The following is a 12,223-nucleotide window of genomic DNA, read 5'->3' on the forward strand; positions in this document are numbered from 1 at the left end:
AAATTGAGTGGAAAACATTTTTAAAGACCAGAAAAGCAAATCATGCGTGCTCCAGGCTAATCTGGAGCAAGATGCCGGATGACGGACATATGGGTATAATAATATTATACTGAAACCAGAATCTGAGTAAGACGTTATTGGATACTTTGATTCTCTGTTCGTGCGCTTGTCATTGTGCCATTAACTCCGTAAGAATCAAACATCATTGAGGTGATAACTTAATACTGCAATGAATGTAGTCTTGAAAGAAATATACCCGTTACTATAAATATATAGTCGTTGTATATTGTACAACAATTTTCTGTCACTGATTTTGTAATATAATAGGAAAACTAAGGAATTCAATTCGTGACAACTTTCAGACGTCGCATACTCCTCTCATACGCTGGTGCCCCGCGCTCCACAGACCTAGCAGGTTCAGAACATTGTCTACTATTAAGTCATAAGTGTACAACTGAAACACCTGCTACAGTTATGATAAGCCTTTCTCAGCGAATAATCTCGCATGTTTCATACTTGCTAAGGTACAGCATCTGCTACACTTCCAACAGTCGTATTCCATGGTCGCATTTGCCACATGTATTGCAATTTGGCAATGCAATAGACGGCAATATTGTGATATCAAAGCTGGCGTATGTTACAAGCTGGGAATGCTTCCGAAAATCCACGTCAATCGTCATATACTTTTAGTTTCCACGCGTTCATATCGCATAGTATACCACCCTACTGGAAATCCCAGGCAGGGTGATGAATGATTGGAGCCGGAGCCACTTGCCATGTCGATCTACCGACGCAATTGCACCCACACGGTCTCTGAAAAACAGGGCATGTGTTGATAAGACAAAAATGTATTTTTCAGACAGTAGCCTTATCATCACTGCCACAATGCATCGTAGCCAATACCATTGTAATATGTGGGACTTGAAAGAATCGAGTGCAGGAGGGAATATATTCTGAATCGATTGTTACGTTTCGGGTTCAGTCGAGAATTTGAGTGTCAGCATTATTGCGTCATAACAGTACGAAAGATGTGAACGTTCAAATATGTACTTTTCACGCCGCCACAAAGAATATACAGCAAGTTTTACATCACGTTAAAGAGAATTTGATATTTGTTCGACCATTTCATTGCACTTCGAGAAAATGTGGGTTGATCACATCCTCACAGATATGTCATTTGTGTTTACCTTTGCGTAACTATAATTTGTGTTGGTAAAACAAGTGGAGTATAATTTCAGTACCCGAGAGAATGATATTCCACAAATCATTAAAATTAATACTCGACTGAGATTCGAGTTCTCGAAACACTCTGTCCAGCGCATTCGCGTTGGGTAGTCGCGTCGTTACATTTTTGCCTAAATCTTTTAATGTATAACTAAAGAACAAGGACTTTGTGTGGGCCTGAAAGCAACCTACAGTACAAAGTCAAGTGTTAAGAACATGTATTAGAGCCAAATAGTAAATGTGTATTGTGTACTGCTGACTACCAAAGTTGGTTCAAGTATTCATCATTGATAGTTAAGCAAAATCTACTCATATTAAAGCCCGAGTAAACAATAAAGTAAGCATGTCAAGCCTAGGTAATTATTCAAAAAATGCAAACTTACGTAGATGATGTGAACGCGAACATGAACCCCTATGACGTAACGTGACGTCATTATGCTAATTTCAATCCTACATTTCCGGAAAGTTATATATTAATGTACATGATAACTAGCGACGGCTCAGGCCATTATGCCACAATCCCGCGTGCCACGTTGACTACTTTTTAAACGTCACCTAACGTATCAACTGGAACAATCATATATGCGATAATAATTCCACAAAACCGCTATGCCAACAATCACGACGAGGACTCGGCGAGGCATCGGTTTCTATACTTGCGCCAGATATTATCTTGAAAACTAGTTATGCAGGACGGATTCGGTCTGTCTGATACAATGAGCATATCAAACCAAGAAGAAAAGACCCCGTTCGCCTGATAGATATTTTATGTTAGACATCGATGCATTCTCTATATTAATTTCGTTTATGTATATAACTGATGAGTTGACAAATCACAATTGACTGACTTCCTACATGGGGCGAGTTTCGTCATTCCTATTGTGTGATTGCAGGCAAAATTAATAGCAGAGAGTCACTAAAGACTCACAAACGGAAAGCTGAACATTCCGAACAAACTATCGAGCAAATAATTTCTGAAATTGGCAGTGTGCAATATGCATGCTCGTTTGATTCTTAATTTCTTTTCATGCTGCCAGCACCACGTAGAGAGTGGTCTGAAGTTGAACTTCCAAGAATTTCAACCAATGACATTATAATGACGTGTAGAATTGTATTACATAAAGAGGGTTCACAGTTCAGAACCTACCAAGGATAGTTTGTGAACGCGAACCCTCAAATTCCAAAGCTTCACACACAGAACGCAAACGGTAGCCTTACGTTCACACCATCTTTAGGCGTAGGCACATAGACACGCTGCAAGCTATTTACGCATAGGCAACAATCTCCTAATCAAGTGACCGAAAGAATTAAACTAGTGATTGAAAGATACAGATGAACGCCGATTGACAATGATGATCGGCTGAAATTGGCTCGAAATTGAAACACTCAGATTCGGCAGTGCTGTTCAGTCGCTAACAAGATCAGTGAAATATTCGATCGAGACGGGGCTTTCTGATTTATGAGGTAGGTTCTCTATTGGTGTCCCACCTTTTGAGGGTAAATACACACTCTTTTAGTTCAGCGTGTACAAAATATTATACTATTTTTGCAATTGTCAAAACACAGCAGCGCTCTTACCCGCAAGTAGACTCTCAGGAAGTAGAGTTTTAGATCGTGTCTGATGACTCTTCTCAAGGGAAGCCAGCAAAATTTGGTTCTGCATCTACAGGTCGCCCAGGAGGTCGAATCACAACGCATTCTTTCGTTCCTGAAATATGTTACGCGTTATTAGTATAGGGATGAGAGAACTCGAGTTCCTAAGTGATTATTATCACGTCATAACAGCGGAGAGTTCAAATATGTATGTTTTATGCGACCACACTAATATATATTTTTGATTGGCAATGTTGTGGATTAATCACAATTTAACAAATATATTTCCATTTAACGTACCCAGATTTGTACTCCATATTCTCTATGCTGTGATTGGGTTGCATTTAAAACTAAGATCAATCTAAACAGATATGTTTAAAAAAAGGCCCTTGTTTCAAACATTTTTTCATTGGTTTTTTGTTTGTTATTCAAGCGATGACGTCACGAATTTTCAATTGTGACGTCGTGGTGGATTGACAATGGCAATCGAAGATATAGGGTAAATATATAGCTCCTTTGACGAAATAGGCTTCCAACCCCTGTCATATACGGACTAAAAATATATTTATCTAGGAATACATCGTCATGCAGCATTTGTACGGTCGGCAGTCATCATCATCATCATAAAATTCATTCCTTACCTACAATCTATATCTACGTACTGTATATGTTGAACCGACTATTTCGATGGTTCTAACCACCCCACATCGTCGGCTATATCGGGTGGTAAACGTCCGTAAGCTCATACAACGTGTTTTTTGGGAAAGTATATACACAATTATGGTATAATGATACAACTTAACAAAAAAGACAGATTATTTTAAAACATTGTTTAAGGGCTGAGATTAATATTATTATTATATTTAAAAACAATTTTAGTGACGCATGTAACAACTATGGTCTTTTGCGCCACAACTTAAACTGTTGCTAAGCGAAGATAATATATTCGCAGATAATAAAGTTGGATGATCCCGTAGAATGCTGATCGCGCGATTGAAATCCGCCATTCGTGACGCATTTTGGGCGGAGATAATAAAGTTGACTGGTCCGGCAGAATGCTAATGGCATGATTGAAAACTGCTAATCCGCACGCATAAAGTTTGCTAAGGTTATGCTCGATGACAGATTTTTCACCTCTGCCAATCTTTTCTTACTAATGCGAGCTGGCGGGGGTTCGTTATCAAGATTTTTCAAAAGGTCAACAAGGTCCACAGCTTCCATTATATCTGGCTATCTGCGATTGACGTGACGCGAAATGAAAGTCGTGTGTAATCAGTACGGTATGACGGCTGGAATACGAAATACATACATTGTTGAGTATGGAGACAGTCGTCACGATCATTATCGGAAATATTAGCGAGTACGAATGTTACGCTGTGTACGTGTACACTGTACAGTTTGTTTATAGATAACTAATTATCTGTAGTTTGTTCCGGTTTGCTAAATCATGAGATTAATTTCCAAGTTCATGCGCTGCGATCAACCGGCTTTCGTAATCTTTGATTGTTCAATCCTGAGAAACGCGATAATCGACTGTATCGATCATCCAAGTTTATTGTCTCCGCCCCAAAACATGTTTTAAACAAAGTGTTTTTAACAACCACTTGTTTTAAATGCAACCCTAGCCGTGATGTTGCCAATCGGCCAATCCACGGCTTCCACAACGGAAAATACTATCGAAACTGTAATTCTCGTTGATAAATTAACTCCTATTGACGAGAAGCGTATCACTTCAGTGCTAGAAAAAAATCCTTTCTCGCTGGAATCGAATCAATTCAAATAAACTTGATTCAGATTCGAGTTCTCGAATCATTTCATCCAGCCCTAATTACCAATAGGGATGTAAAAAACGAATATCGGACTGATTCGATTCCGAATTTTTATTAAACTTAAAGTCGACTCGACCCGCTCATGTAATGTAATGACCGCGTGATGCAACTTAAAAGTTAAAGTATGTAGTATTGTACTTGTTTGCGACCACGGGGCAAATAACGACAGTCACGAGACACTAAATAAGTTTTTGCGTTTACCGAACATGCTCAGATTGCTCAGTTCATCGCTGTTTGGGATAATGCGTCATAAATGTCGCTTCTAGTTCGTGGCTTTATGCTACGTATTTGGATTGTATTTGGACGACACATTCAGGTTTCAAGACTTTTATTGTGCTAAGAAAGTATCGATATTACATTTCTCATTGAAGGAAGCGCTTAGTTCAACGAGCGTATGAATTTGTTAGGCTACTCGGAATAATCGACTCTTGTTATCAGTGGAATTAATTCTCGGTTCGCATTTGATTGCTAACAGAATCGTTGTGCCCTGCCCAATTTACAAGTGAGGCTACATGTTTCTGAATCAATATAAACTTATACCCCGAGTTGGGCTTCCAGAAAACATTCAACTTTTCCAAATTAGATTGGAATTATAAAAACATACTTACTTCTCAAAAACTTCGAAATTGGACCAAAATAATAATATAATAACATAGTTAAATATAAACACAACAAGAATCAAGTTCAGTTGATATGAAATCAGAATCAGGCAAATGTCTGTGTACCAAGATTGATTCCTTTCGCACTACAGCTTTAATGTAGCAGGAAAACCAGAAATTAGATTACAATTAAAATTACAGCACAGACGCATTTCACAAGTTCTCTTAGAATTACATTATCGAGATTTCTCTCTAATTAGACTAATTCCATAACTACAATTAGTGGTTGACAAAGTCTTTTTCGGTCATATAGTTTAATTGGATTGGGATTATTTGCTGTAGATGACAACGGGGCTGTAGTGTACTCATTGCTCTGGAAGCATACCAGTAGCGATTCCGTTACAGGCGTATGTCAAATGTGTGGCGTGCAATATACCTGCAAAACGATCCTTTTATCCACACCGGAGTGTGAAGTGTGAACGGCAGTCCGTAGTAATATGCCTTGGTGGCATATCGGTAGCATATTCTCGTCGGGCAGTATCTGTTCGGTCCCGGACATGTGTTTTGCGACACCCTGTTCACAATATCATCATAAAAAATTGTCGGCGCACAGCGTCGATATTCTGCACTTATAGCTAGAAGAATGCATATTCACCATCTTAATGTGGTATACAAAATGGGATCCACCTCAGAATTCCACGTGGTATAAATCAAGTACAATATTTTGATCGAAATTACGCTTGATATACTATAATACGTCCGAATGGAGTACGAAGGACATAAAGACGTTGGAAGGCATGCACGTCGGCACGTATAGGATATACAGCAATCATATAATAATTTACACCATGATTTAATCACAACGGTCTATTTCGTTAAATAACTAAATGAAGTGTGAATATATATACAGAGAAAGAAACATGCCGATTAACAATGATGATTTACTCACAGTGGCTCTAAATTGAAACACACAAATCAGCGAATGTTTTACAGCAGGGTTGTAACGAAGTCACAAGGTTCTGAGTCACAAGTCAATCTCACTTTTATAGTCTTCGCTCGAGTCGAGTCGAGTCATTTTCAATTCACCACGGGGTCAAGCCTCAGGCCAAGTCAAGGATTAATGTGTCGAGTCGAAGTCATTGTGTTGACCGTTCATTTCCTCATGTCATGTGAAGTGCACTTTTACAACTCTGGTCGGTGAAATCGAATGCTTCGCATTCATATTATACTAATTTTTCTCATTTTCAAGAATTTCTGGTAGCATTTTCACGTACCCGTACTGACAGACGAAATAATATTAATGTGATAACTTTTCTATTCTTTGAAATTACAACGGAATGCCTGTCTCCGTGGACGCAGTCTCGAATGATATGACTTGATCCGAGTCATGCGCAAGGACTCAAGTACAAGTCGAGTCAATACACAAATTGACTCGAGTCAAACAATTTTTCATTTGTAAGAAAATGACACGAGTCAAGGCGAGTGACCAAAAAAATCGCGACTCGAGTCATTACAATCCTGCTGTACAGTCAGTAACAACTCCGCTGGAATATTCGTACGACACCCTCAGAACGGGGTTACTGAATTCTGAGGTAGGCAATGTGTTCTTGTACCTCCTGTTGGGTGTGAATGCACAATGCTTACTCTTTTTGCTCGTAGTGCAGTTACCGGGAATACTTACAGTGAATACGCGGGACAAATATATGATCGTGGTCGACGGGGTCTACCACGTCCAAAAGACCTTCCACCCGCGCCGCTCAAAGGAATAATCCCTCCCACTGCATTTTGATTTACTCCTCCACCTGTATCTGGCGGCGGCCCAGATCCGCCATCCGCATCCCCTGTAGGATTTTCCTGACTTACAGTAGCCGCAGAGGATATAGCTTGGATCTCCTCCACTTGACCATTGCTATAGTGGAACAACACCAAACATATCGTTGCAATCAAATATCTCACGTCCATCCTGCCGCTAGTTCATCGACTAACTTACAACACTCGATGCTGCGTATTTATAGTCAAACCTCTTCGGGCGTTCGAACTTTCAAAACATCGCCCATTTCAAAAAAGCGGCATTTCGTCTTGCAACTCAATTATGTTCTATTTGACCTTATCGGGTTTCAGGAATATTCGAGATTATGATAATAATTCGTGATGCCGATACTATCACGTTTTACCAACAGTGCCAACGCTATTCGGGGCAATAATATATAAAATCCCGTTTCCCGAGGGAAAACAAAAATAACTGTCGATCTCGTGCATTTGTTGCATAAAATTCGTTCACCACATACGGCCGCAAATTATATCTCCTATCGATGACGTCGTTCTAGCCAACGATGAGAAAATTTCACCCATTTCTAATCAAATGACTGTTGATGATAATTTTTTGCTGAGGCGCGCCAGACCGATGAGGTGATAGGTGCGATATTGCTTCATCCTGATCAATTAATATTAAGCTGATCGAAACATACAACAAAAGGAATCAGAAAAACAATCAAAATGTAATGGGAGAAAATGTGCTGATCCAAATTAAATATTTTACCAATAGTCATTGGCGCTACAGGGGTTGTAAGCAAAAACCTCATTTGACGTATTCAAAAGAATCCGGGAAACGTTCGATTCGACATGAACTAGAACATTATTTTATGGGGCACTGTGCATATTCTTTGTAAGACTTTGAATTCACTGCTGGTGTAATTAACACTTGTCTTCGATAGTTACAGCATAATTTATGTAATTGCGATTCTCCATTTCTAATCATTAGCAGCTCGTGGCCATTCTTTAACTACCCCAATTCTGTATCGAATATGAATATCAAATTGACTCTATTACCAAAATTTTAAATCTATTCTGCACTCTTGGCCTCTTCCTTTTGGGGCAAGTTGCTTTCTGGATTATGTGCGTTTATACCAGTTTTCCTGTGAGGAAATATTACAGTAATAAAATCCGGTATGAGTTTGTGTTCTTTTTGCTTGAAAAGCTATAGATCAGTGGTTCCCCACTTTTGTCGACTTATTGCCCACTTATCAAGCTCAACACAAATTTTCACCACTATATTTACGGATCCCAAAAGAGGACATACAAATCAGGAAATTTATTCACCTAAATCTGATCGCTGGTGAATTGATTAAGAAAGGGTTATTTTCCATGACGGCTCTCGAAAAACCGGTTTCTGCGACTACTTTCTTTTCGGTTTACCTTTTCTTTTAGTCAAGTTTCACGTCATATGGAGAAAAGGCCATCTTTGCGTGTATTTTGGTCGTGTTAATCAAATACCTCACTGGACGTTCTAACAATTTCGTTCAATATCGCCCCCAAGCGACCCCTTTGGTATTTTCGTCCCCTTGTTTTTAAAAATCGTCCACTGGGCGCGATATCGCCCGAGTTGGGAGCCAAATGAGTTGAAGGTAAATATTGTAGTACTAGTTTTGCCTAAAAAACTGTAAACTAAAAACGTAGAAGCTGAATTAGCGAAAAATAATAATCACTTGAACTCGGAGTCGAATCACAACACTATGACTCGGACTCGACTCTCTGCTTGCCATACTTGGACTCGGACTTGACTCGGCAGTCGATAAAACCTACTCACAGTTTTCCAGGCAAAACTGGGTATATAATACTTATTTTTATTTACTTGTAAATCGCTGCTTCTCTTTCTATTGGCGTTACCCCTACTTTTGCTTGAGTAACTATGATGACTACTCGAGAACCTCTAAGTAAGTATCACTTGCGATTTCCTATACATTTCAAAATCAAGTATTTTCAAAACGTAGATTGGGTCGAGGTTTAGCACGTATTCGATATCGCAATATGCATCTTCGCGACTAGAGCAAAACGACTGTTGACATTACAAATAATGACGATCGTCAAATATATATTTAGTGTCCATGGTACAGGGACTATTCCGCGTGGTTTCTGTACATGCTTCGTTCATAAAAGTGATGGAAACTTACAGGGTTGTAATGACTTGAGTAGCGATTTTTTGGTGACTCGACTTGGTTCGAGTCATTTTCCGTATTTTGAGAAAATGACACGACTTGAGCAATCTGTTTATTGACTCGACTTGTACTCGAATCAATGCGTTAAGCTCGGACAAAGTTATATGACTCGAAACTAGGATGGACAAGACCGATAGTTCATTGGCATTTTGAAGAAAAATAAAGTTACCATACTATTGATGTTTCTCCAATGAGTATTGGTACTTGATCAATGCGACCAGAGACCGAGGAAACCGAGTATATTATGAATGCGGGCATTCAACATCACCGAGCAGAGTTGTGAAAATCAAGATTAACAATACCCTAACCCAAAACTGGACAGTTAACACAATGACTTGAACTCGGAGTCGAATCACAACACTATGACTCGGACTCGACTCTCTGCTTGCCATACTTGGACTCGGACTTGACTCGGCAGTGAATTGAAAACGACTCGACTTGACTCGAGTCAAAACTACAAAAGGGAGACTGACTTGTGACTTGTGACCTTGAGACTTGGTTACAACCCTGGAAACCTATGCTCAAGTATTTTGTACTTTTCCAAATGCAAATTGTAAAATGTAAATGGTTTCGCCTAAATCTGCTGATGTAGCATGGATATATAGCATGAAAGCACCACCTCTTGAGTATAGGCTACGACCCAATGTTCTGGGACCTATGGCTCGCGAGTCATATGCGGCTCTTTTGGGTATAAGATATGGCTTTTTGACATATTTTTAATTTGGTACTTTATTTATTCGATATTGCAGCAACTTGTTAGTAAATTTTCATAACGGCCAGAATAAATATTCTCGTGGCAGCATAAACATGTATTTGAGAGGTGAAGTCAGTGACGTATCCAGGTCTACGGGCTCGGACCCCTTTACAACGTCCTCAACATTAAGTTGCCGTAGCGCAAGAGACCAATATCTCTCGCGAATTCGACGTATACCCGTCATCGCGCGCCAAGTATCTTGGATTGCACCATACGTTGATTGATCAAAGAGAATAGCAGACACGGAGACGCCTATATGGCAATCTAGTTTTCAAATACACTTTGTCTTCCTGATATGCGCCTTGGAAGTGACATTCCAATTGCAAATTCAGATTACAAACAACGCTTAGCTATCCACGTTCTTGATTGTTAAGTAGCTTTCGAGCACTGCCGTTAAAATGTAGGCATGTAGTGCAACATCTATGTTACCACCGAATACTTAGATAATTGAGAAGTCGATTAATATTTAGATTTTTGGAATCAGTGTTATTGGTATATTTGATGAATGTCAGTTATTATACATTCTGAGCTATTTACGATGAATTGCGCTCTCAATTAGTAGCCTACGAGTTTTTCCAGAGACAATATGGCGCTCACGACCAATCCCATATAGTGTGTTTGAATTAGTACCACCATGACGTCACGAATTTTCAATTGTGACGTAACAATTCATTGCCATGTATGACTCTTTTTGAGTTAAATTGGAAAATATATGGCCAACATGGCTCTTCAGACAAAAAAGTTCCCGACCACTGGCCTACGTGATAACTCCTTTAACCTTCTAAAAATTTGCGGTGATTATTTTGCAAATAACTGCTGCAAAGTTTCAACTCTGTTTTGGCATTTCGTAATGCCAGTGTTAATTTACGCTGCCTCGTAAGATAGAACTTAATATAGCACCCACCGTGAAATCGGTGCTCGTAAGCGATGGCAAACATGTCTCGGCGCACGTTCTAGTATTTGTTGTGATTGGGCAACGATCAGTAAAGATAAACATTAATTTCGTAGTAACATGTTGATAGCGTCTCACAACCCGCCAAATGTCTGCTGATGTTAATCGCCTGGTAATTATAGACTAGTGAATTCCCCGGCACATGCACAAATCTAAAAATCTGCCCCATTATACTTGATGATAACCCACAACGATCTTCAATGCTTTGTGGAATATAATTTGATTAATGACGCATTTCCTTCTAAAGTGCACCAACCATGACTAAACATCTTAAGTAGGGTAAAGGCTCATTCTGTTGATTATTATCGATACAAAGCATGAAAAAATCTGCAAGAAGGTCACAGGAATGTTGTTAAGATTTTCCACACACCGTTTGAAAGTGGGCGGGGAAATCACGAAAGAATGATATTGATTGGTTTGAGCTTGTCATAAAAATCTCAAGATTAACTGACAGACTGATTTGTGATCATGCCCGTAATGATTATTTTCTTTTGTGCTGTGGTGGGTAGCTGTGCAGCACATCCATTTCTGCTGTTAGTACACTACTGCACATCGTTTAAATTGTTATTGTTAATGTTGCTATCGAGAGTCCATAATACTACATAACAACCATGTATGATATATGTAAGATATTCTACTTGCTAATTAAGATATAAATTCCATATTAATAATATGCATATAGATAAACACAATTGAGTGGCGTACATCACAACAATGAATTATGACGACGACGCGGGGATAATTATTAGAGCCGATACCGATAAACCCGATAACTAGTTCTAGTACCGGTAACCCCGATATATTCGGCCGACATGTAACAAAAAATATGGCATCCAGCATAACTCGCATTTCCGAAACTTCCGAGCGGTGCCTTAAAAAGTCTTAAAGTGGGGCGTGCTACAAGTCGGCAGTTACGGAATCAAAAAATAAGACATATCGGCCTGATGTAAATGACCATAGTAGTCGATGAACACCACGAATACCGCAAACAAACAAAGAAATAGTCAAGCGGTCCGGGTTTCGGATTCCTTCGATTTATATTTCACAGTTTGACTGGTTTACGCAAAACTATGCCTAGGATACTTTTTTTTACTTACTTGGAAATCTCGACTTCTACTTTTATATTACGTCTAAAAATTTATACTCCAATACCAACGATAAATACTTTGACCATAGGGCCCTATATGGTGTGGACATAAGCAAACCTCACGGCGAGGTGAGATTGGTCTTCGTCATACTTTCAATTTGACGGTAATTTTTTACCGACATGCCGAGCA

At 39.2% G+C, this 12,223-nt stretch overlaps 1 protein-coding gene across 1 annotated transcript; it reads right to left on the reverse strand.

The window, feature by feature from the left end:
- Positions 1-556: 556 nt before the first annotated feature.
- LOC145448322 (uncharacterized) lies at positions 557-7,249 on the reverse strand. The gene is made up of 4 exons (XM_080326702.1): positions 6,927-7,249; positions 5,682-5,819; positions 2,803-2,932; positions 557-813 (listed from the first exon to the last, which is right to left on the reverse strand). The coding sequence occupies exons 1-4, from the start codon at positions 7,205-7,207 to the stop codon at positions 724-726; spliced, it is 639 nt and encodes a 212-aa protein (XP_080182828.1). The 5' UTR covers positions 7,208-7,249; the 3' UTR covers positions 557-723.
- Positions 7,250-12,223: the final 4,974 nt, after the last annotated feature.

This window comes from Botryllus schlosseri, chromosome 10 (assembly GCF_051294905.1).
Source record: "Botryllus schlosseri isolate E-star chromosome 10, Bs_hap1, whole genome shotgun sequence".
NCBI classification, from domain to species: domain Eukaryota; kingdom Metazoa; phylum Chordata; class Ascidiacea; order Stolidobranchia; family Styelidae; genus Botryllus; species Botryllus schlosseri.

Bases quoted from the DNA above. Each gene is read 5' to 3' on its own strand.
- LOC145448322 (XM_080326702.1), bottom strand. From the start codon at position 7,207: ATGGACGTGAGATATTTGATTGCAACGATATGTTTGGTGTTGTTCCAC. The intron at 5,820-6,926 runs GTAAGTATTCCC...TATTGTGAACAG, and splicing joins ATTTGTCCCGCGTATTCACT to GGTGTCGCAAAACACATGTC. The intron at 2,933-5,681 runs GTATATTGCACG...AACATATTTCAG, and splicing joins ATAAAAGGATCGTTTTGCAG to GAACGAAAGAATGCGTTGTG.